The 26,299-nt window shown below is 37.5% G+C and overlaps 2 protein-coding genes across 5 annotated transcripts in view; one reads left to right on the forward strand and one right to left on the reverse strand.

The window, feature by feature from the left end:
• Positions 1 to 24,124, reverse strand: rbpjl (recombination signal binding protein for immunoglobulin kappa J region-like). The gene is made up of 12 exons (XM_026921147.3): positions 23,891 to 24,124; positions 21,515 to 21,632; positions 14,708 to 14,842; positions 14,195 to 14,250; positions 13,929 to 14,044; positions 12,956 to 13,130; positions 11,820 to 11,957; positions 11,169 to 11,281; positions 6,378 to 6,518; positions 3,384 to 3,539; positions 2,433 to 2,536; positions 1 to 1,570 (listed from the first exon to the last, which is right to left on the reverse strand). Exons 1-12 carry the CDS (start codon positions 23,922 to 23,924, stop codon positions 1,297 to 1,299), a joined length of 1,560 nt encoding a protein of 519 aa, XP_026776948.1. The 5' UTR covers positions 23,925 to 24,124; the 3' UTR covers positions 1 to 1,296.
• Positions 21,234 to 26,299, forward strand: part of matn4 (matrilin 4) — a 22,750-nt gene continuing 17,684 nt past the window's right edge. Inside the window, exons 1-3 of one of the 4 annotated variants that reach the window (XM_053231422.1) lie at positions 21,234 to 21,564; positions 24,039 to 24,175; positions 26,069 to 26,191. In XM_053231422.1, the coding sequence (XP_053087397.1) occupies positions 26,119 to 26,191 (73 nt within the window). In that variant the 5' untranslated portion in view covers positions 21,234 to 21,564; positions 24,039 to 24,175; positions 26,069 to 26,118. Of the gene's footprint in view, positions 21,672 to 24,038; positions 24,176 to 26,068; positions 26,192 to 26,299 lie in introns of all 4 variants that reach the window. The other 3 variants (XM_053231429.1, XM_053231419.1, XM_053231416.1) reach the window with 3 other exon arrangements.

Genomic DNA, 26,299 nt, shown 5'->3' on the forward strand with positions numbered 1-26,299 from the left:
CAGATTACAATTTCCATGACCCCTAGCCTGCAACATCCTTGCATGATCAGTACTCTTGTTCACAATAACCAACAGAACTCACCTGTTTGCAATCAGCTTCACACTCACAAATAACCCAGATTCTCATTGTGTCTTTGTGAAGTCTCGCTCTAACACTGCACCTGTCATGATTCCAAGCCTTTGTTCTTAATCTCTTTTGTAATTGCTGTTCTGGTGCCTGATCATTGTTTCTCTCCTTCCGAGTATAAACTAGCCCTTTTGTTTGGAATCCAGCAAATTCATTACAAATATTTCAGTAATTTTTTACATTAAAAATACATTGTTTACAAAAAACTCATTTTCCATAATCAGTTGTGTGTGTGTGTGTATGAAGAACTACAGTGCAAAAATGCCATATTTATCTAGTTTTTTTTATTATAAGATTATAATAAGCATAAGATTACTAAACCTATTTCTAGATATTTTTACTCATTTCAAACTTTTAATTTTCTTATTCTACTGGCAGATAATTTAGCTTTTTTCTAGAAATAAATGCTACAAATGAACAAAATCTTGTGCCAGTAGAACAAGACTATTTTAAGCTGGAAATGAGTAAAAATTGAAATAGGATTAATAATATTGTCAGAAGTTGCAGCAAAAGTTGCTTTTAATTAAAAGAACTGGCAACAACAAACAAATCCAAATTATGAAGCAGAGATCAAGGTCAAAAGGCAGGCAAGAGATCAGGCGATTTGCAAACAGATTATCCAAGAGCAAGGCAAAGATCACAAACAAGCAGGTCAAAGACAGAATCCACAACAATGACCAAATGTCTTGGTACATCAGGTGTAAACACAGAGATGCATGCTTATGTAGTGTGTAGTGGTGATTGAGTCCAGGTGTGTGCCATCAGTAATCAGGTGACTGCGAACGTGACATTGAACGTGGCGTGTGGGTGTTGTAGTACAAGGTGTCCATGTTTGTAGTCAGAGGTGCATTGTGGGAATTGGAGTTTGTCATTGATTCCAGCATTGACATGAAAAAGCTTATATATTGCTTTATTGTAATCCTGTAATGGGAATTACTAGCTAAATTTGACTATATTTAAGGTATTTCCTAAGATGTCATTTTTTGCAGCTTATTAGTTCCTGAGAATGGTGTGTTACTAGTGTTTCTTTTTTTTGATGTTCCCACACATGTCCAGCTCATTGGCACAAAACTATGTATTTTATTTTTGGAATGGACAAAACCAAAATATTTTACATGAGTTTGTGAAATTAGGATTAGGTTTTTTTTGTGTTTTACCCTCAGTCTCTGTCAGCTCTGCATGAACAAGTGAAAATTGGTTCTTGTGAACTCCTGGTGTATGGTGTCAATGAGGGTGTCTGAGTTGGCAGTTCTATCAGCAGTAGCACATGGCTGAAAGGAAGCACTGTGCTCGGGTGTGTATGTAAACGTGAATGAGCTTCTGTAGATCATCCCATCCAATCGTATCAAAGACAAAGGGACTGTGATGGGCTGCCTGAACCACCGCCACTCTCCACCGAACACTGAAATATCAGGCACAACACACAGCAAAGACCTCGGACTCCTGGCAGGAAGACAGAAGAAGGGTGATGGTATGTTATTATATACATACATATAGATATGTTTTATAAGTTAAGTTTAAAAAAAAAAACACTGCAAAAATTAATATAGGGTGATATTTCCCAGGCAGTGGTAAGAGGTATGCTGTAATGTCCTATTAGAGCTATCTGATATTACAAATAATCACATTCACATCCACCCTGCCTCCAAATGTTAGTAAGTCATGTATGTTGTTAAAAATAGCAGATGTTTTCAAGGCATCAAAACAATATTTGCAAAATTTTGATTCCGAGACTCTAGAACTAGCACCTACTAATATACAGAAACCTGTGAAGGGACCCAGCTACTCAAAAAAATTTTATGGTGTTATTTTGGCCAAGCATCTGCCGTATATCTCTGTACGTAGTAAAGCTGCACAAGTCAAAATGCCTTTAATGGTTTGCTTTGAGCTCATCTCACGTGACACGCCTATATTATATCTTGTTTGCTCTTTCATCTCTAATTATTTCTGAGGCACATATGCACCTTCCCATGTGTACTAAAGAATGCACTCCTGGTTTAACTTTATGGTATGATGTATTAGGTATAATTTAGGAAAGGATGCAGGTTCTTATTAAATAAACATTCATACATGTTTAACACAAATGGCAAAATTGTTTATCATTCATTTCTGTAGGAAGGAGGAAGCCCTAAGAGAATAACAGATTCAACTAAAAGTAGAAGACTACTTGTCTGGTAATGTTGCTTGCTAACATTTTTTTTTCTCTCAAATAAGGACAGCTTCACATAATAAATCCTACATGTTCAAATTTTGATAGGAAATAACAGAACTGTCACGTAATCAAAATATTAGATAATGTCCTTACCTGAACATAGTTTCAGCCTCCATGTTTCCAAACCAGACCTTTAGGTAAGGACTGAAGTTTTCTCCATGGAGCTCTAACATGGCCACATGGCCTCCTCCATTTAGCTACAACACAGAATTAGTCAAATATAAAATATAATATATTTTATAATATAATATAAATATAACAACAATAGAATGTGGTATAAAAAGTATACTGTTAGGTTGTTTGTCTTGTGATTTGACATTAAAATGTAATAAGATAACAAAATTATGTACAGTTTGTATTTTGTAAGGAAAAACTTGTGTGCATCGCAACTGCACTACGTTGCTAAACATATGAGCAATGTGTTTCAACACATGGCTAATATTGCTACTAACATTTTCTCCTTGCTTTACCTCATGTCATGGAAGTGTCTATCACCTGTACCACACAAATGGCCATTTGCAGTACATGAGAAAAGGTTATATAGTAAGAGCAGATTTGTTTTAAAAAATGCTTGTCCTTGGCTGCAAGCACAATGTAGTTAAAATTTCATAGCAATTTCCTTCAAAATAGTGGGTCTCAAATCATAGCTATTATATTCATTCTTATATTAAGTATTAAATCAAAACATCAATCCCCTACAGTTCTTTTCAGAACTATGGCAACTCAGATGATCACAACCAATGAAGAAATAAAAAATAAATTTTTTTTTTCCTGATCTCAAACCCTTCACCATGCTAAGTAGTGTAATTGTCAGGACAATGAAAAACTTGCAAAAAGTGAGTAGATCGGCAAACAGATTGAACTATGGCAAAACAAGAATCAAAAGTATACAAAAACGAACACAGTTCATATAGAATAGCAATCAAATAATTTTACCAAGAAAATGGACAAATGTTATAAAAGGTTTCAAAAGGTCATCAAATGTTTTAATGGTTCCTTCATTCTTACAAGGGTAATAGAAAATCGGTGTCTGAAATGTCTGACCTCCAGTCCATTAATGACAGGGATGGGGCTGATGACAGCTGGGCTAGTGGTCAGGCTCTCACTGAAGGTGTACTCAACAACCTCTGTACCAGTGATGGTCCAACATGAGCCATCATTCAACAGCTCTCGACTGCTCTCCTTTGGACATGGAGAAGCCTGAAGAAAAATGCCCATAAAAGAATCAATGCATCACTTACTATATGTACAGTATACGGAAAAGCCTACATATTTACATATGTATAATTGAAAAGTCTTAGTAGAAGTTAGTAGAAGATGTATCTTCTGTAAACAACAATATTTACAGTGAATAGCTATTGATATTCTCTTTTCACACTTGACTTCTTGCTGAGATGCTCTCCATTTTAGAAATTTGCTGTAATTTTATAGTTTAGGTATTGTAAAATTAACACACAACATAAGCAGCAGATGCTAACTTGTGCTATAGTAACACATTAAGAAATATGTCAGTCAAAGTTGTAAAATTTAAAATCTTATGCTAAAGTTTAGTTAACATTTACCAGAGCAGAGTAGTATATTTTAATTCAGTAGTTCTATTTCATCCCTCCTAACTGCCAGGAGTGGTGAGAATCACCTTGTGCACATATGCATCCCAAGATCTGTATTATCGTGTACTGACGTATGATCCAACTTTTCACTTTCTTTTTGGACCACATCTATACCATATAGAGCTATGCACTGAGTATAGCCTCATCTCTTCTGCCTCTGTGAGTGTAATTTTTGTTGTAAATGAATGTAAACTACTGTGTAGTTTTTCCTCTCTCCTTCGCCACATACCTCTAATTCTCCCCATCTGCCTGTTTCTGGCTTGGCATTGTCTTTCAGAGAAATTCACATATCCCAACGTCTAGCCAACTAGCAAGTCTACGGCTTTGTGCTGCTAGCATGGTTGAGTGTTCATGCTAGCATCTATGTGCTCATGGCCTGGGAATTAAACATCTAAAAAACACAGTGGTTGACTCTGGCAGCTCCTGAACTGTCCACACAGCAGTATTGATGCCAACAGGGAGAGCTTTGCTGCCAGACCCATAGTCCAATCTGACTCAAAACCTGCAGCCCAAATGCTCGCTGTTGAAAATGCTCATGTCCAGTGTCAACTGATAGGCATAATAAGGAGCCCCAAAAACAGTCTGACTGGCTTTCTAGGGGAATTGATAATTTGGCGGTAGATGTGATTCAGCTGAAATCATTGATTCAGGAGCTGAGACTGCTCATGTCATTCAACAGAGTCCTCCCAATGTCTAGTCATCCTCCTCTTGGGGGAGAAAAGGATGCTATATCTACAGCCATGCCTCAGTCTCCCAAGCTGATAATGACTGTTGAACTGTAATGGCAACTCTTAAAATGGCAGCAACCCAAGTTGGATTAGATGGTGATAGGTAACAGACAGTACTTTGTGCACTCGCACAATGCTGGTTGTAGCAGCCACAGTACAAGGATTTTAGTGCACCTTTTAATGGGGTAAATCATGAGAACTTATGATTACATGCCCTGGCAACATGTTAGCTGTCTTACTGTTAGCATTGGAGAAGTCACTCCAATCTACAGTCATGGATTCCTCTGTGAGGGAGCCAACACCTCTCTCCCAGCATTGCACTGGTGACAGGATGCTTTACAGCCAAAGAGATCACCCAGCTGGCAGCTGCTACATCAGTGGGTCCTGATGATAAGGTCACAATGGTACAAATTGCAGTTTCACCACTAGCCCTCAATGTTGTTGGGGGTCAAGACCTTGTTGATATCAGACCCAAAATTATTGCTCAGATCCAAGAAGTTTCTTTTCTTCTGGGCATAAGTGCAAAAGGTAGGCTCAGCAGTTCAGAACCAGGGTTCAGAACCAAGTACACAATGTGTCACAATGTGTCGAAAGGACAGATATTTTCACCCAATCCTAGATTTGGGATGGTTAAACTGCTTAGACAATTAATTTTTGTATGCTAATGTTGTCAGATGTAGGTAAAGCTGTGTAACCACAGTACTGGTTAACATTGTGTTTATTTACATTTATTATACATATATACATGTCCCCATCACCCCAGAACACCATATCTTTCCAAGGACAGGCATTCCAATTCGAAAGTACTACATTCACACTCTCTCTAAATACACAAGTAACTTTGAGCTGTACACAAGCCGCCTTGTCTCCCCTCTTGGCCAGTGGCATCATGACACTGCTATATGTCTGGCGCCTATATACCCCCCAACAAGGAGCAGGCGTTTCAGGACATATCCACTCTCCTTTGCATGAACTCAGAAAAAAGTTTCCTAGCACTGAAGCAGGCCACACAAGCAGGCCAGATTAACCGACCAGGCCAGATTAGCCATCTTGTCATCCTAAAGTGTGGCAGACATTACAAGGCTTGCCAATCAGATTCATGCAGGCTGCCATATGCTGTACTGGCTTCTGTTGAGAATGCAAGTGATGGTGGCCCCAGTGATAATTCTCCCAGGCTTGCTGGAGCTACAAGCTTTCCAGACCCCTGTTGCCTCAAATTCTCTCTGAATTCAGCAATACATGGCCCCAAGACAACACTTTGGTTTCCAGTACTGCTTTTGCTGGTGGTTGAAACATGCTGGCTGCTTGCTCCATGAGCAGATCTTCTCTCTCAAATGTCTGTCAGGTTATCTTTGCCTGTGATTTTGGCCCTGCAGAATTAATCACCAACTGAGCAAACACTACTGAAGGCAAGACCGAACAGTACGCTGATCATGTATGCCTTTAGGAGGAAGGTGTTCTGGAATGGTGTGCAAATGTTAACTATATACATGTAAGTTGAACATACATTGACAGAATTTATTTCTCTGCTAAAGGTCTATTTAGATATTTAGGTGATTCTCATCATCCCTGACAGTTATCTCGGGTTCATCACAGTTACATAGGTAACTAGTGATTCTAGTCCATCAGCATAAGATAATTACATGTACATTTCTATTTAGGTGTTCCTTATCTCTTGTGCATTCTGAGTGTCTTTTCACCTGGTACTGTAAGATTTTTTCATTGGAGAGGCAGAGGTACATGTGCTTGCTGTTTCTGAGCTGAAATGCACATTTATGAAGCTGGGACACTGGCTCATCTATATCCAGGCATGCGTGCTGCTTATTCACCTTACGAATCACCTTATAAAGAGGAAAAATAGCGCAATTTATTCACAACTAAAAAATTCAGCTTCACTACCTCACACTTATGGACTTTTATAGGATTTGCATAGGATATCTTAGTATGCTGTAGCATTACAGTTCCCTTCACTGGAACTAAGGGCCCTAGTCCCAACATGTTCCAGCATGATAGTGACCCTGTGCACAAAGCGAGGTCCATGAAGACATAGTTTGCCAAGGCTGAAGTGGAGAAACTCAAGTGGCCTGCACAAACACTTACCTCAACCCCACTGAAGACCACCTGAAAAATTGACTGTGCCCTAGGCCTCCTTGCCCGACATCAGTGCCTGACCTCACTAATGATCTTGTGGCTGAATGGGCAAACCCTCACAGCCACATTCCAAAATCTAGTGGAAAACCTTCCCAAAAGAGTGGAGGTTATTATAATGGCAAAGGGGGGTACTAACTCTGGAATGGAATGTTCAAAAACATTCCATTCCAGTGATGGGCAGGTGATGGGCAGGTGTCCACATAATTTTGGCCATGTAGTGCAGATAGCTTCCATAGATAGCTGATCTTTAATATTCCCTGCTCAAAGTGATAGGATGTAACTTTTGGGGAGTTTGCTATGTTAAACCCTTTTAATCCCTCAAAAATAAGTTAATGCAAGCCACTTGAAGAATTCACTGATTCTATATCACTCATCCCTCCTAACTATGCTGCTTAACACCTGGATACCTTCTTGTGTATGTGCACACATACGTACATTTTGGACCTATCTGCATAACAGATTGTGACTACAGCTCTTCTCTCTTTTTATACACACTCATCGATTCATTCAGTTTCTACATTACCTGGCTGAAGAGTAGTGGGCCTGTGACTCTCTCACTATCATATTCCGGTGGGTTTCCCCCAAAATAGCATTTCTTGTGGTGAATCACTAATTTGAGTCAGATCTGACCCAAGCACTGCGGAGTGCTGATCCAAGGGCTAAAGAGTCTGCTAACCATAAATGTTCATGGACACTGAGTCTACTTCAAAGTGTGTAGATCAGGGGTTCTTAAACTTTTTTAAGCTCTTCTCCACAGTCCCAGCCACAAAGGATTTCAATATTATATTGAGAAATTTAAAATAGATTTTCACTCATCAGCTGCACCTTGCCATGGCAGTGCTTTGGCCAAAATTGCTGGTAAGCAGGTCAGCCTTGGCCACATGCCTGCCATTGACACTTGCATCATTTAGAGCACTTGGCAGATGCCCTCATCAAGAGTGACTTACATTTATCTAACTTTACACAACTAAGCAGTTGAGGGTTAAGGGCCTTGTTCAAGGGCCCAGCAGTGGCATTTTGGCAATGCTGGGATTCAAACTCATGACCTGCCAATCAGAAGTCCAATGTTTTATCCACTGAGCTACAATCCAAGCCATGCCCTCAGACCTCTAGCAGGCATCTTACTCTGGGGGTCAGCCCTACAGGAGAGGCCCACCCACTGGTAAAGAGCCCATTCATGAGGGATGGTAGTTCACTGGGGGCTCAAAAATTGTCACAGCCTTTCTGAAAGGAACAAGGCACCTTTGCCCCCCATGCTTCATGAAAAGCCCAGCTTGTGATCTCATTTTTGTACTGGGGTCCCTTAAGACTTTTCCTTATGGACCCATACAGGATACCAAACTGAAATGTGTCTCTCCAAAGACAGTCTAGCAATCATGATAACAGGTTTTAGCTGTGTATCCTCCCTGAAAGCATTGTTGTCCAGATGACTTTGGTGTGACCTTGAAGCCCAATTAGTCCTAGGGTGAGTCAGTTCCTTGTTACATAGGGGTATCGGTTATCACGTGTTAGGATGGGTGAAACAGAACAATAATTACCTACGTAACTGTGGGTCTATGAACACAGGACTACTACCAGGGTTTCCTGTCACTCGGAACCAACTCCGCAAGAAGGATTCAGGGACAGATAGGCATTTTTGACGGGATTTTATAGGAAATACTACTTCACCTGGTCACCATGTGATTTTTTGGTGAGGTGCACACTCACAAGAAGGTATCCAGGTGTTAAACACAGTCCACTGTGCTTATCCAGTATTCATAGAACCGCAATTAGACACATAACTAATGTTGTCCAGTACACCCTCTTATATATACACCCTCCATCCACTTTAATAGGGAAATCTGTACCCTATTAACCCTAACCCGCTCATTTACACAGTTTTCCATTCAGCCAATCACGTGGCAGCAGCACAATACAAAAAAATCATGCAGCTACAGGTCAAGAGCTTCAGATAAATGTTCATATCAAACATCAGAATGGAAAAATATGTGATCTCTGTGCTTTAACTGTGGCATGGTTGTTGGTGCCAGATGGGCTGATTTAAGTATTTCAGGAAACTGCTGCTCTCCTGGGATTTTCACACACAACAATCTCTGGAGTTTACACAGAATGGTGCGAAAAACAAAAAACATTGAGTGACCAACAGTTCTGTGGGTGGAAACGCCTTGTTGATAAGAGAGGTCAGAGGAAAATGGCCAGATTGGTTTGAGCTGCCAGGAAAGATATACTCATATAATCACTCTCTACAACTGTGGTGAGCAGAAAAGCATCTCAGCATGCAAACAACATCAAACCCTGAGGTGGATGGGCTACAACAACAGAAGACCACATTGGGTTCCTCTCCTGTCAGCCACGAACAGGAATCTGAGGCTACACTGGGCACAGGCTCACAGAAACTGGACAGTGGAAGATTAGGAAAAAAATCACCTGGTCTTTTTCCAGTCTTTTCTCTGTCCAGTTTCAGTGAGTCTGTGCCCATGAAAACCTCAGCTTCTTGTCCTTGGCTGACAGGAGTGGAACTTGATGTGGTCTTCTGCTGTTATAGCCCATCCACCTCAACGGATGATGTGTTGATGTGTTGTTTTTCATAAAACTTACCTGTATCTGCGTGATTTTATCCATGCTGCTGCCGCATGATTGGCTGATTGGATAACTGCATAAATGAGCAGGTGTTCCTATTAAAGTGGATGTTGAGTGCAAAATAAATATAAATAAGATAGATAGATAGATAGATAGATAGATAGACACACCCTATTACTATGCCCTAGGAACACTGGAAAACACTGAACAGAGATGCTGGAAAAAGAATATACACTGATCAGCCATAACATTAAAACCAGTGACAGGTGACATGAATAACATTGTTTATCTTGTTACAATGGCACCTGTCAAGGGGTGGGATATATTAGGCAGCAAGTGAACAGTCAGTTCTTGAAGTTTATGTGTTGGAAGCATGCATGGGCAAGCTTAAGGATCAGAGCGACTTTGACAAGGGCCAAATTGTGATGGCTAGACAACTGAGTTAGAGCATCTCCAAAACGGCAGGTCTTGTGGGGGTGTTCCTGGCAACAGGATCAAGTTGATGTGCATGGGGAACGAAGGCTGGTTTGATCCAACAGAAGAGCTACTGTAGCACAAATTGCTGAAAAAGTTAATTCTAGCTATGATAGAAATGTGTCAGAACACAGTGCTTCGCAGCTTTCTGCGTATGGGGCTGCATAGTCGCAGACCGGTCAGAGTGCCCATGTCGACCCCGTCCACCACCAAAAGCGCATACAATGGGCTAAATTCATGTCTTTTTGAGCAAGTTTGAGTCGCGTTTAGGGTGGGAATATTGCTGAAACCTGGCAACATTCCCCACAAGCTTCCACATGCTGCTCTTTAAACTAAACATTGATGTAAAAACCTTTCCCTCGTGTTTTGTTTTTTTTTCACCCAGATCTCAGTCCCTGAAGCTGGCAAGCTTTCTAAAATAATGCCCCATCTATTTTTCATAACTGTATTCATTGTTCTATATCTATTCAATATGAATAATGTATTCATATTGGTTACACCCCTAATATGTACACGCACACACCCACAGAGCCTTTATGTATGTATTTTCCATCAATCACATGGGGTTTTCAAATGGCTGCACCTCCAACTGCATGTACGGACCAATGGTGCCATAACTATTATGAACAAACTATTCAGTATTTAGTGAGGACTGAGACACAACCCATGTTTGGGCACATAGGCTAAGTTAGGCTATTGTATGGCAGGGTTTGGGGTAAAAAAGTATGTTAAACCGTTATTTCTCAATTACAGCTACAGTTATCACAGTTATCATAATGCACTGTAGTTAAACCATGGTAGTATCATGGTTTCCATAAAGTACCATAGTCAAAACATCATTCAAAACAAAAAATCATTCAGAATTTTCCCAACTGACTTCCCAAGCTAATTTGATATAATGCATTCTAAAATGACATGCTGTATCCAAATCTCTGCTCTATTATTTAAAAAAATTGTGTATTTTCTTTTTACTCCCATAGTGTACTGCATTTGGTAATGTACAAACAATGTACTGTAGCAGCCACAAAATATCAATAATGCACTGCTTTGTTTGGTTTGATGCATGTGCATCTTCACTGAGGACTGCAGCAATGTCCCTTAAGACGTCTTACAAATATAATGAGCACTTTAATTTTTTATGAAGCCATTTTTATAGTCACGTAAGGTTCAGTTTATAGGCAGTTCAATTACTTTATTGTCGTTAGGTTTGATTCAGGTCTATTAACAAACAATGAAGCAATTCAGCCATTCAGAAATCTTTAAAAGGAAAGAACTAAAGTTTATACCATGGGTGGCAGTGCAACTCCTGAAATGGTGCATACCAGCTGAACCACACAGCCATAACAGATATAACTCTCACATACAGAGTAATCACTGCGGTCAGTCTGCTGATCCTCCACTTCAGAGAGAGAGAAAGAAAGAAGAAGATCAATGTTGACCTGCAGATCACTGCAAAATATTGCAAAATACATCATTTTTTTTTTTTTTTTTTTACATATTACATATTAGGGGTTAGAAGGCCAATATGGTCATATTTCTTGGAAATATTTTCAGACTTCTGAAACTTTTTAATTATAGCCCTGATGATGTTTAATGGTATTTTATAATTTTTTTTAATCCATTATCAGACATGGGTACATCTTTCTCATCTCTCTCTTTTGTGTTGAGGTCTCTTTGGTTTCTCTTGATCACATGCAACGAGTGGTTGTCACATAGTAGTGCCACATAAGTTTGTTATTGGAACAATAAGTAGTTTCTCCAACTGTCAATAATATGAATTATTGTGTGCATGCTGTGCTGAGAATTCTCCACCATACCATACTATACTATACTATACTATACTATACTATACTATACTATATAATATAGCCAATGAGTGCATCTTCGAATCACCAGTGAGTGTATGGAAAGAGAGAAAGAGAGAACATTTTTCAGACCTAGAATGACAGTAAAAGCAGTCCATTGTCTGGCACTAGCCACAAAAGCTCCACCCTCCACTGCAAGGTAACGCGTACTGACTGTCTGAGACCTCAGGCGATTAAACAATGACACTCTTGAACCAGATGAGATGCACACTGAAACACACATAGAGGCATAAGCAAAGTTAAACATACTGACACACAGACACATGCCAACAGCAATGACTGACACACCATAGCCAAAGTCAACCTGCTGTTTTATTGGTCACAAATTCACCTCATTGTGTCTCTTTCCCACCAGAAGGTGAGGAATTCAACGTCACTTCGCCATCACTGAGATATTTACAGCACTTCTTTGTTTTCCTGAGATCTTCTTGCAGGACAAGACTGCCAATGTCAATAGAAAATGCCCTTAACCGTATGTTTTAGGATCAAATGGCCAAAGGTCAAATGCTTCACTTCTTTGGGTGCTGGATAGAGTTCTACAACTGCCCTTTATTGAACATGGTCCCAGGACTTGAAGTTACATTCACGTAGTATATAGACAAGTAAGCATTATGTGTATAGGAAAAAAATAAGATAAGACAAGCTTTCATGGGCAGTAATAATTAAACAGCATGTGGACAAAATACCAATCACTCATTCACTCACTTTCAGTATCCACTTTAACCTTGTCAGTGTTGTGGTGGATCAGTGGGATGCCCGTTCATTGCAGGGCAATGAAATTATTAAACAGATATTTAAGTTCCGAAAACGCTATACTCTCTGGGAGGTGCCAGGGTCAATCAGTTGTAAGAATATTTAAAATGGTAAAACATTTTGTTTAGGTTATGAAGTTAGTGATGCCTGTATTTTGATTTCAGTGAGGTCAGGGATGTGTAAAATCTGCAGGTCATTTTAGCTTAAGTTATTTATTGCTTATTAACAGAAAGATATATCCTTCCCCACTAAGAGTGAGGGTGAGATTATCGCTTTTGGGGAATAGGAACAAGTCAATGAAAACAGATGTGTGAAAATACAATATTTCTAGGCAGGCCAGGCCTGCTATGATAGTAGTCCAGAAATCTCAGCTATTGTTCTCACTTCCACACCATTGTAGATGTGGTCTGAACATAATCTCAGTCACTCTAGCACACACTCACAAACTGACTCACAATCTGCGTTCTTCATGGATTGTCTTTTCTGTGACGGTTTGGAGATGACTTTAATAAGTCCACTTTGGAAAGAACCGATCTCCTGCCCTCCACTGTGGAACAGACGAAGCAGCAAACGGAAGTGTTTCCGCTTATCTGTATCTGAGATATACAGGGTTTTGGCACAGGCAAACATCTAAAAATGTGATTTAAAAAAAAAATAAGAAAATTTAATTAAGGAAAACATCGGTCAAGCAATATACATTTCCCACAAGTAAATTTATTTATTAATTAATTCATTAAAATATCAGGCCTATGCAGGTTGGTCCTGGAATAGTGAACTGAATATTTACTAAAGTAGAAAAGATACATTTTTCACTAGCTTTATGAATCATGCCAGAAACCTAACTAAGGAGGCATCTTGAGAATGGAGACACAGTTACAGAGGAACAAGGACAGAACAGAGATAGAGACCCTGGCTGAGTGGCACTCCAATTTGTTTCAGAAAGCACAAAGTAAATATTAGTTGAACCTTTCCTGATTTCCAAGTTGGTTTGTGACTGCACACTCAGTAAATGGTAAATAGTTTACTCTACAGAGGGTTTTGGTATTTGACAAAGGTCAAATATAGTCAAATATGATAAAGACTGGATTGGTAGACAAAAACAAAATGTCTAAAATTATCAGAATGTAAGTGAATCTGCATGGAAGCAAATTACATATCGACAGAGTGCATCATATCATTCAACGAAAGTAAGTGAGTTGCCTTTAGGAGCTGTTTTGTTTAACATTGCCATATTTCAATTAACACCTACGAAGAATCATCAGTGAAATGCAAACACAATAAAAAGTAAGTGAAGTGGGTTTAAAGAGGTCTTTGAACTAGTTCCTTCAATATAGCTGTTCCTTCATTACAGGTATTTTCCTAGCTGGAGCTCCAGGTCAATTTATGTCAATCTATATCGCTCAGCTTGGGTCTGATGTATTCTTGTACCCTTCTTTCTGTTTGTTCTTCAAAGCTCAGCTTGAAGTTGTCTGCTTGTGTCCCAGGGGAGCCATCCAGACCCATATACCCCCACACACGACAACTAGACTCACCGAGACCTGATGCTTGTGAGAGAGGTCATAGTTATGTAATCATGTAAAAGTCCATTCTTGGTCTATAATACAGTATTGCTCAATTAAATGCATTTCAGTTATGATCTAAGTGTATTAATATTGTAATCATGATTAAACCACAGAAGTGACTGGCTCACATACCTTTGAGATTCCATCCAGCTCCACAGAGGTACACACAAGGAGGAGGACAGAAGAATCTGTTTGCACAGACACCAAATTGCTAAACACCAAAATTAAAAACTTTCTTGCACTTGACCTTAGCTGACAGGGGTTACAATTATAAAATAACACACATACCTGACATGAATTTTTTTATCTTTCCTGTATTTTTGTTACTGCTCACTAAAACCCAATCATAAACGATGTTACACACAATCTAGCAAATGAGGAGTTCAAGAATGAACTTACTTGTAATATTTAAGTGAGAGTTCACACTAAACCTAAATGTGAATATTTCTTATGATATCTCTTCTGATATCACATAGCTACTGGGTTTACAACAAATTCCACTGAAAAATAATGTAGCATCATAAAATCTAAGCTAGACAGAGAATTTAGGTTTCTAGGTCCATCGTGAAATTTTACACAGTTAAAATTTGGAGAATTCAATGAAGGATGACTTATTCTTTATTGTCTTATATAAGACACGCTTACCGTTTCTCATTTCCATAGGACTTCTGAGCGACTCTGGCATGGAGAATGAGCACTGATTGGTCAGGTCTGTACTGAAGATACTGTGTCACAGAGTCTCTGCTTATTCTTGGCATTAAAGCAAAACTTTGATCCACCCTATGGATTGGGACAATTTCTACAGTAAATTTTTCTGGTCTAAGCATATTAATAGTACTATTTATAAAACGTGGAATGTGCTGCAGTAAATATTTAACAAAAGAGCTAAATTAGGCATGTTTTTTGAGTGTACATGTTACTTTTAATCTCATTATACTTTCATAGTATGGTCAAATATTGCAAACAATAACATTATAAACTCACTGTACAGTTGGATCTAAATAAGGCAGCATGACTTGTACCTAAGTGCCCAGATGGTACCAACATTAATAATATGCACAGCAAACTGAAGTGGTTAAAAGTGGAAGAGACCATGCATCTTGGCCATGCATCTGAAGGTTAGTTCCGTATTCCAAGAGCAAATATTAACTACCTAGATCTGCCATCTTCAGGGCAATGATTGCACCCAGTTATCTCTGAGTGTCCCCATGAATGCACACACACACACACACACACACACACACACACACTATTGGCCAGTAAGTTACTGATTGGTGGTTAGCTTTTAGTTGCTGTCATAAAAGGGGAGCACTGTTCTGTCACTAATCATTTGATCAGGTATCTAGTGATACAGATAGATTGCATCTAAGAATGGCGGCTTTCTCCAGTGTTAGTGAGCTACCCTTATGTGGAATAATTTGTATTTGCTAGCTCACCGTTTTGGCCCAATTTTGTTTAGAGTTTTTGTGTACTATTTGTTATTTCAGTAATTTATGTTACTGTTATCTTTTCAAAGAGGCATAAACAGTATTAATACTGTAGGTAAAGAGAAATTAAGTAGAATTTTGTTGCCAACAAGTATGGTCCTTCTGGTTGTATGCCTGGAAATCCCTTAAAATATACATTTAGGTCCTTAAGTATTTGGACGGGCAATTTTTGTAATTATGCATCTGTACACCACAACAATGGATTTGAAATGAAGCATATGTGATTGAAATGTAGACTTTCAGCTTTAATTCAAGGGGTTTAACAAACATACGGCATTAACCATTTAGGAAATACAGCCATTTTTTACACAGTTACTCCATTTTCACCTGCTCAAAAGTATTTGGACAAACTAGCATAAGTTTAAATATAAAATTATTTTTTAATTCTTGGATGCAATTTCAATGACTGCCTGAAGTCTGGAACCCATGGACATCACCAAATGCTGAGTTTTTACCGACCGCAGCAGCACTGCTAAAGCTAAAGCAGCAATGAGAAACTTTCTCCACACATTAATCTATATATATATATATATATATATATATATATATATATATATATATATATATATATATATATATATATATATATATATAATTGTACATTTTATAAGTTTATTTAATTTTTTTTTTTTTTTAAAGTTTATAGATTTATGATGCAAAATATGTTATCACTTTGATCAGCATCATTCATATCGGTCCCTAGTCTTATGACATGAGCTAAATGAGGAGCCTTTTCAGGATCTCTTCATGTGACAGGTCACTTTCTGCTGAAATAGTTGCTGATTAATTCAGTGAACTCACTAAATTTCACATAATTAAAAACATCTTAAAATGCTGTCTACTATAATCTGTACATAGTGCAGAGGTGCTTTTTCACTGACAAGTTTTCCAGGTTATCCAAGAAAAATCTTTCGACAACTGCTCAGAAAACTTTACAAGCACAAACAGAATTTAAATTTTATGTCATGACATTGAAATAGCATATAAGGCTACTTATAGCCAAATATGTGTAAGTCCACTAAATGAACAGAAATTGAACAAGCAATCAGTGAATGTGCATTCTGGGAAATGTGAAGGTCATTAAATAAAACAATGAAGAACTAATATGTTTCAGTACAAAATACCAATACAGGGGATATAAAAAGTATACACACCCCTGTTAAGTTTTTGTGATGAAAAAAAAAAATTAAACCAAGATAAATCATGTAAAAATTTTCACACCCTCAATATGAAATTACAATGTATAAAAATTAAGTGAACAATAAGAAACATTTCAGGGAAAAATAAAAAAAGTTAGAATAACCTTGTTGGATAAGTGTGCACATCCTTTTATAATTGGGGACGTGGCTGTGTTCACAATGAACCAATCTCATGTTTAAAAGTAATTATGATACAGCTGTCATCAATGAAATTATTCTCATTAAGCCCAAATAAGGACCAGCTGTTTCTGTGGGATTTTCTTGATATCTTCTCAGTTTCATCTGACTGCTGAAGCCATGGTCTTCAAAGAGCTGACAAAGAATGTACAGGGTTACTGTCAAATCAATCAGGAGAGGGGGACAAAAAAATTTCCAAAACATTAGATGTACCATGGAACACCATGAAAGCCATCATCAACAAGTGGAGAAAGTGGAGCATCACAGTGACATCAACAAGAACAGGACGTCCCTCCAAAATTTACAAAAGAACAAGACAAAAACTTACCAGGGAAGCTGCCATGAAACAAATGGCAACATTAAAGTAGCCACAGGAATATCTGTCATGTACTGATTACTCTCTGCATGTGACAACAATCTCTCGTATTCTTCACATGTCTGAGCTATGGGGTAGGATGGCTAGACAGAAGCCCTTTCTCACAAAAACCACCCAAGCTCAACTAAATCACCCTAAACCATGTGGCAAAATGTGTTATCATCTGATGAGACCAATTCCAAAAGTTATAATAATTCCATAATTCCAAAATGTATGTTTGGCACAAAAAAAGCACATCAACAAAAGAACACCATACCCAGGGTGAAGCATGGTGGCGGCAGCATTGTGCTTTAGGGCTGTTTTTCTTCAGCCAGAAATGGGGTTTTTATCAAAGTGGAGAGAATCATGAATAGCAGTGTATTTTAGTGGAAAACATTCAGGCATCTGCTAGTAAGCAGAAAATGAAAAGGAATTTCACCTTTAGAACAATGACCCAAAGCATACATCCAAATCAACAAAGGAATGGCTTAACCAAAAGAAGATCAATGTTTTTGAATGGCCTAGCCAGACCCCAGACCTGATTCCTGCTAAAAGTCTGTGGGAGACCTGAAGAGGTCCGTGCACAGGAGACGCCGTCACAATTTGACAGATCCGGAACGTTTTTGCAAAGAAGATTGGAAAAATATTCCCAAGTCAATAGACTCTTAACAGACTGAGTGGTGTAATAAAATCAAAAAGTGCTTCAACAAAGTATTAGTTTAGGGGTGTGCACACTTATGCAATTAGATTATTCTAAGTTTTTTATTTTCATATTTTTTTCTCTGAAATGTGTCAGTTTGGTTTTCAATGGTGTTGTACACGTAATAATTTTTACATTAAAGGTAGACATGTTCTTATATGATTTATTTTTGTTTCACTTTCTTACATCACAAATACATGCTGCTTTAACAGGGGTGTGTAGACTTTTTAATATTCATTGTACACGAAATTCCTGAACACTAACCAAAATTAACCACTAACCAAATATTAGAACAATCAGTAAAGAACAAAGTTAGACAACCTGATCACAGTTATAGGAACTAAAGACCAAATTAAAATATGAAGTTAAATGAAGCTCCTAGACTTGATATAATCAGATTAAGAAGGAATCTCTGCTAGCAGGTCAGCAGACTGTAATATAATTAACGGTAGAGTTTAATCATAAATACACCCAAAATACAAAACACAAAGTAATAAATTAAAACTCAAATTGGCTTCTTACAGAAACACAGGAAATCGACCATCTATACCCTTCAAACCATATTAAAAACAGACTCAAAAAAAAAAAAAAAATTGTTACCTGCTTTGTGAACTTGAACTAAAAACAGCCTTTGACTTTAAGGCACAGTGTAATTGCACTATCACCAAAAGTGAGGCACTACAACAGAACCTATTAATACTAGAAAGTTGCTGTAAAGACTGGAGCCTTAAACTAATTGTGAACAAAGCAATATTTTTTTTGGAATAATCCTAGACTACAGGTATAACATCCCTGCCATAACATCCCACGCCAGCAGTTACATACAGTGTATTTAGCTGAAAAGATAAACTCAGCCAGAACCTTTAAATCAGTTATTACAATGCTGACTAACCAAGCATGCAGAGCTTCTTATACCATCAGGAAAACCATCTCTAAATGCACCCCCCTCATTACAGCCTGGTTAAAACTATTCAAATCAATTATCCAACCAATACTGTTATATGGCAAAGAGATTTTGAATTCATCTAGAATTCTTCCATCTAGAATTATGCACAGATGTTCTGAGTTTAAACAGTGGCATCTTCATCTGCAGACCAGAGCTCATAGAGAAAAGATACTGTAATTTCTGGCATCAACTCATTCAACTATAAAACATTATAATTGTTAAACTAAACCCAAACAATCCACACCATCAACTGTCCATAAAATAATAATAATAATAATAATAATAATAATAATAATAATAATAATAATAATAAAATCAGTTTACAGACCCAAATCTGCAAACTGAAATAACTGACAACAGTAATAATACAAATTGAACTCACAAATGGAAAAAAAAAATTACACAACATAGTTAACTTTAATGTTAAGAAACATTTGGTCATGAATATACATTAGCAGAATACCATCAGAATTAAGAAAGAAAGCAGGTCCTTACAAAGTACAAAATTAATGATGAAAAGCTAGCCTTTGAAAGAGGGAGATACACCAAATCATGGCAGGCCAGCGAGAACTGAATCTGATTGTTAGAAGAGATGTCCTCTCATGTATTTAATGTAAACACACCAGAGACTCCTTTCTGCCAAAAATCATAGACAGAATCCCCTCATGTTCCCAACTCCCAGAAAATGAATGAACGAATGAATGCATGAATTAATGGGAGAAACAGAGAGAGAGAGAGAGAGAGAGAGAGAGAGAGAGAGAGAGTTAGCTGAAGTTAACTGCCATCAAATCAGAAATAAACAGTGCAACAGACACACATACTGTACCTCTTCTATAATCTGTGTTTTTGTTCCACTTTTACATTTGCACTTGTTTTCGTTTTCATGGTTTTAACTCTTATGCTCATAATCATTATCTTGTCATTCTTTTGTCATTAATGACTTTTTCTTTTTCTTTCACCTAGATAATTGCTATATTACAGATTTCTCTATTTTGAATTACTTTTAGTGTGTCCTCTGGGACTGACTTGATTGATATTTGTATATTAGTGATAACGGTCCAACATGAACTGTACAGCTTTGGACAAATAGACATCTTCCCTGTCATACCAATAAAACACATTTGAGTCTGTGTGTGTGTGTGTGTGTGTGTGAGAGAGAGAGAGAGAGAGAGAGAGAGACTGGATACACAAAATACCAAAGCTGAACAAAAACATCTACATACATCTTGAAAATGAATTATATGACTTTGTTAACAAGCTAATGCCGTGTACATAAAACAGCAGTTAGCTACTGAGTAACAGCTGTTAGCATACTTAAAGTAAGGGTGGACATGTTAGACTTGTGACATTCAGTGACATTCACCCAGCTATTATTACAAACATTCAGTAGTGGTTAGCTAGATATCTACTGAAAGCATTTTTTAAAACATGATATTAAATAAACGCAGATCATCATACCCTTAAATATACCAGATTCCTGGTGCATTTCCAGTTGATATAAATATTATATTTTGCATTTATTATATTTCACATTTATGAGTAGACATCCCTATTAACTAACACCCACACACACCCACACCCACACACACACACACACACACACACGGAAAACAGCTGTCCTAGTGCTTTAAATACTCACACATTATTTCTGATAATAATTTTACACTCTTATCATGTATAATATTTTAATCATTCTGAGGTTGCTATAGTGAGACTGGTATTGAGGTTTTGGTAACTTGTACATGTTTTAATTTTATTGTAATATCAAACAACATACAATTTAATAACCAACTGAAAGTTATTGTTATTAAATAAAATAATTAATGATTCTTAGTATTCTTAGTAACTGGTGCATTTTAGCTTAACATGGTGGATTAAATAAGCCCTTTATTTCAGATCAACCTTTTATTTTAGCTATCTATCTATCTGTTTGTTTAGTCAGTTTCTTGTTATGACATTTCCAGCTAAAGCTTTGTTCAGCCTGTTAGTTTACAGTATAACCCCTGGCCCCTTTAGCTGATGACAGGTTGCCTGTATGTATTACCTGATTAGGCTTCTGATACTAAGATAGTTCTGACACTAGATCTGACTCTAATAAGGGTATTATATTAGGGTGCTATATCATATTCCCATGGATTAAATAAATAGTTTACTACCCCATAGTATTTTACTAAAGCACCCTATAAAAATGAGTGTTTATACAGCCGAACAATGATCATAAAGCGGTGTTAATCGTTACTGCACAGAAAATAACGCGTGTTGGAAAGGACTGCGCTTTCTGGGGGGAGAAAGAGAGGAAGAGAAGTTTCAGAGGGGGTGGGTCCATCTAACCCTCTCCATGCATTTAATCCCGAACCAGTGCCCTGCAAATTCATTGTGTGTCGCTGTTATAACTCGTGCCTGTACTCTAAATGCTAGTATAGCTTTCTGAGAAGCCTTTTCATAGTCTTCATTTTTGGGTTCATTGTGGCTCTGTTGGAAGAAGAGGGAACACTATCCAACCGCCTTAGGACCCTTCAGACCGAGTGGAACGGAGTAGTGTATAACAGAGAGAGAGAGAGAGAGAGAGAGAGAGAGAGATAGTCTACCTGTCCCATCTCGCCGGCTGCGTCTCATTTCTTCCCTGCACTTCGCCAAGGTGAGTGAGTGCTGATGCTTCAGCTCTGTACACGAGTGACGAGACCACAGGATCCTCATTCTGCAGGCCTGAGAAGGAGCACTTCACTTTAGTTTATTTTATATAAGGTATACTGCTATATACATTTCTAATAAACAAGTAAATGTTGGGAGGGGGATTCTGTAAATCAGCAAGTTTTGGAAATCGTTTAATCTTTTGGCTGGTTTGTAATGGTCGCTGATATTTGAACAAAACAAAACCCGAATTGTAAAATATTTTGGAACTTTGCGTGAATCCGCATCTCTTCCCTCAGCTTGAAAGCACACTGGTACTGGAAGCAATCAGTTAACACACATATCCGTTTAATATCCTGATACATGAAATGGTCGATGCTCTTGCAAAGTGTTTTTTGTTTTAAGGTTGAGAGGCTGAAAGGAATTCTCTCTCTCTCTCTCTCTCTCTCTCTCTCTCTCTCTATATATATATATATATATATATATATATATGTGTGTGTGTGTATAATTATTATTGTTATATAATAATTGTTATATATGTTTATAATTATTATATGTATATGTATAATTATTATTGTTATTACCATTATTAGCAGTGAAGTATTGTGTACCTGAGTGTTACATGTAAAAGCTTGTTTTGTTAAAATGTAGTGAAAGTCACACATGGAAAAATCTTCCTAGAGTCTGCTGAAGCCAATACTGTCTCAAAGTTCCAAATTTAGAACTGATCGCTTCTTTTTAGATCTATTTGTTGCTAGAATAGCCCATGCTGCACTATATAATATCTGGAGATTCACTGATGAAGAGTGTAAGAATAATTGCTAGATATGTAATTCACAAGGCCATTCAGTTATCTAGCAGTAGTAAGTCAAGGTGGCTGGATTTGTTAAAAGCGTGAATATATTTTGTAGCTAACGAACCCTTTTAAACGGAAATGGAAAATGTCTTCAATAATTTAAATACACAAATCCTCTCACCTTGGCTTGCCTACTGCTAGATAGTAAAAAATTAAATACTTCTCTTACTGAGTATCAGAATGTGCTGACTGAGAATATGAACACATTAAACTATTCAGGATAACCATGTGATACCTACTCCAGGTCTTTCATGCTCTTCCTTTATAATATGGTTTGGTGGCACCCATTTGTTTTCATGGTCCTCCATAGTATTACCAATAACATGTGTTTGAAGAAGCCAGACCCATATCTTTGAGCTGTATTAGGTGTGCAATGGCTTGCTGGAGACAAAGCCACAGTGTAATTGCTAACAGTAGCAGAATCTCACATCTGCTTCCAGTTACCCTCTAACAAGAAGTTGCTGTTCCTTAACCCATGGCTACTATGAAGCTGTCAGTCAACCCTAAGTAATAGAAACATAGCTCTCTAATTTGCTTGTGAGACCCTCTTCTGTGGTGAGATCCCCTTTTCTTTTGCCAGTGCCCCAAGTTCAGCTGAGCAGAATGTGTGTAATGTGAGTGTTTCTCCTGTGGAGATTCCTCAGGGCTTGATGTATACATGGTCATACATGGAGAAAGAGTGCTTTCACTTAGTTCTCAGTAGTCCTTTGAATTAATAGTCATTCATTTTTATCTCCTTCACTTTTTAAAAAAAATCATATCTTTTAGAGATATAATTCTGTTTATTAACAGAGAAAAGCCCCTTCAACTTGGTCTCACGCCTGCAAATGCATAAGAATTTAAGCACACTTGTATGAAAAGTTCTGAACAGTTTAGTGCTAAGAGTAGGGTTAAGTGTTTGTAGCTTTCCTTACAACTTCATTTTTATGAAAATCAACAAAGTTTTGTTCATTAGATGTCCTGAAAGTTATGTGTGAGGTTGTGTTCAAAATATCAGTACACAGGAAATTAAATCTAGGTTCTCAGGACAAGTATTAGTGGTTGTTTTGGCCTTTTTTTTTTTTTTTTTTAGAAAAAGGTGTAGGTATAAAAACTTTAAAATACTCGGTAAAGTTTACAAAAACAGAATAGTCTTAATATCCATAAAACAAAACAAAAAAGAGTTTTGCAACCTGATCTCATGTGAAATATCCTGGAATTGTAGCAAGTAAGAGCAATTTTGTTGCGTTTCTTAGCAAATCATAAGAAAAGTTGAGACTGCTAACTTTGTCCCCCACCTTAACCTTAACCATTTATAACTTTTAATGTGAGTTTGTTCATGCAGTTTAATATGAATTTAACATAAAAACACAGTTTTTCAAAATGATACTGTTTTCGATATTAAAACTGCTTTGACCATTTTTGGAAATTCATGTCTATATAAAGTGTGAATTTTCTGTGAAAGATAGCAGCCCAGCTGTGGAATTCTGTCACTCACCAGCTTCTCCCTGAGCTTCATTTTGTTCTTGCATGTCTCTCAGTTGCAGTTTTCTTCCTGTATCTTCTAGTGCTCCTTTGCCCTGCTTTATACTCCACTGTACACAACTCTGCACTTCATTACACCCATTTTTCTGATCTATCTGCAGTTAGTAGATGATACACTCATCAGACCTCTACTATAAGCGTCTTCATCGCCTGCTGTTGTGGCATTGGTGTTGAACTCCTGGCGGTGTGTGTCAACCTCTGTGTACATTTGTTTTGAGAGATAACAACCTGCACCCAGGTGTGTAGTTCTCATGCCCCCACTTTGCTTTGCAAATAGTAGCTGAAACAAGTAAATACAAGGACTGAGATCCATAGAGTATAAACATGGACATCATCTGAATAAAGAATTATTTTTGCTTTGAGTTTCTTTATATATTAAGCTATAAATTTTGGTTTTATTAGTTAGACATAAGTATCACGCATCACAAATAAATATTTTCATATTCATAATATGAATAATAAAATAAAAGGGTTGAATAAAAATAGGGCCATACAGGACATGGCCTCTTCTTTTTGAGTTTGGGTGTAAAACATAATGTGTCTGAGTCCATAATTAGGCCCAGGATGTAATTTTTTTTCAGTTAAATTAAAACTCACTGCTTTGGGAAAATGGTCATCCCCATGGTTGTATATGTATATCAAAATGGCTGTCTTTATTTGTTGTCAGTACTGATTTTATTTTTGAAATTCATCATATATGATTACTTAAAACATATTTTAGACCTTGTGACTGCAAATTGCAAATCTGATTAAACTATGAATCTATGATCTGTTTGTAAGTCAATGTGTAAGCCAAATTGAATTAAACTTCCACTTCCAATATTCTAACACACAAACAAACTATACACAGTGCAAGAAATGTATGTAAAAATTGGAAATGTGTAAATATTGTGACACTGCTTAGAAGATTCTAGCAAGACTTTCTAGAGAAACAGTGAACCAGGAAATGGTTATACTGAAACTGATGTGTGTTAAGGGAGGTGAAGCTGCAAATTATGGGTGATCATAAAAAGTGCTGTAAGAAAGTAAGGTATTACTCTTTTTCTAATATCCAGAAAAAAAGACAGCAAAATCTGTCAAGATCCAAGTGAACTTTCACTTTAGATCTTCATATCCGTCAGTGACACAGGATAATGTATATAAACTGAAAGCAATTTTGACAGTAATATATGAAAAATTTCCTGGATATTTAATAATCCAATTGCACATTAGTGATCTTTCAATGTTAATAATAATCAATACAACTTTATTAAATGTGGTTTTATGAATAGAATGTCTGTGTGTGTGTGTGTGTGTGTGTGTGTGTGTGTGTGCCTCACTAACTCTTAACTACTCAGGGATGTTATCTTGACATGAAGTGCACACACACACACACACACACACACACACACACACACACAGGGGCTCTTTGTATCAGTCAGACATAATGGAAAAAGGTCTGGTGATGCTGAAATAACCACATTGGTTCATTGGAGTCCCAGAGGGAGCGCGAAAGCAAACAGTTACACAACCTTTTACCTCAGCACACTGTATATATAAAGTAGGACGAAGAGCACAGCAGAAGGTCCCAAGGACTGCAAATTACTGATGTAGAGTGCTTGACAAGTTTAAAAGTACATTTCCCACTCACTTTCTACTTCTAGTTTGAGTTGTCTGCTGATGAGGAGTATAATCACACCTTTGCCTTAGCCTTTTAAGGTTTGCCAGGAATATCCTCCTATATGATGATTGTATAAAGAATTCCATGCCACCCCTTACACACCACTGTATTTAGACCGCTTCTACAAACAGTGATAACCCTTCCCAGACCCTCTGAGAAGAACCATGTTTGTAGTCTCATATTACATGCAGCATGCCTTTTACAAGCTTAACTGTGCAGACATTGTTATTTTCTTGTAATTACCTTGCACTGTGTTTGAACTAACAGCCTGCTAACATGCAAGTAATTTATGAGTTGAATAAATTCTCTGTGTTACCAACATCTGGTTGGAACTTTTACGTGCTGCTGCAGGCAATTTGTTTGTCATTGTAGTTTTATGGCAGGACCATTTTGGAATGAGCAGCTGTTCCTAAAATATATGCCTTGTGCTCTGACCTAGAACTCTCACTTTTTTCTCTTGACCTCTTACAGACATCAGGGCAGATTGATTACACAGCAAGCCTGAGCATCAAGTGTCCAGAATGAGACGTTTGTTTGTGTGTGTTGGTGCACTGCTGGCTTTAGCGAACATCATGGAAGCGAGGCCCAAAGCAGGTCATTCTAAATACAAATACATCACAACACCAAGCTCTAATTTCTTTTAAATGTATAGAGTTTTGTACAATATAGATTGTGAGATTGGCAAGCACCCTAACAGAAATC

Source organism: Pangasianodon hypophthalmus, chromosome 2, assembly GCF_027358585.1.
Source record: "Pangasianodon hypophthalmus isolate fPanHyp1 chromosome 2, fPanHyp1.pri, whole genome shotgun sequence".
NCBI lineage: Eukaryota > Metazoa > Chordata > Actinopteri > Siluriformes > Pangasiidae > Pangasianodon > Pangasianodon hypophthalmus.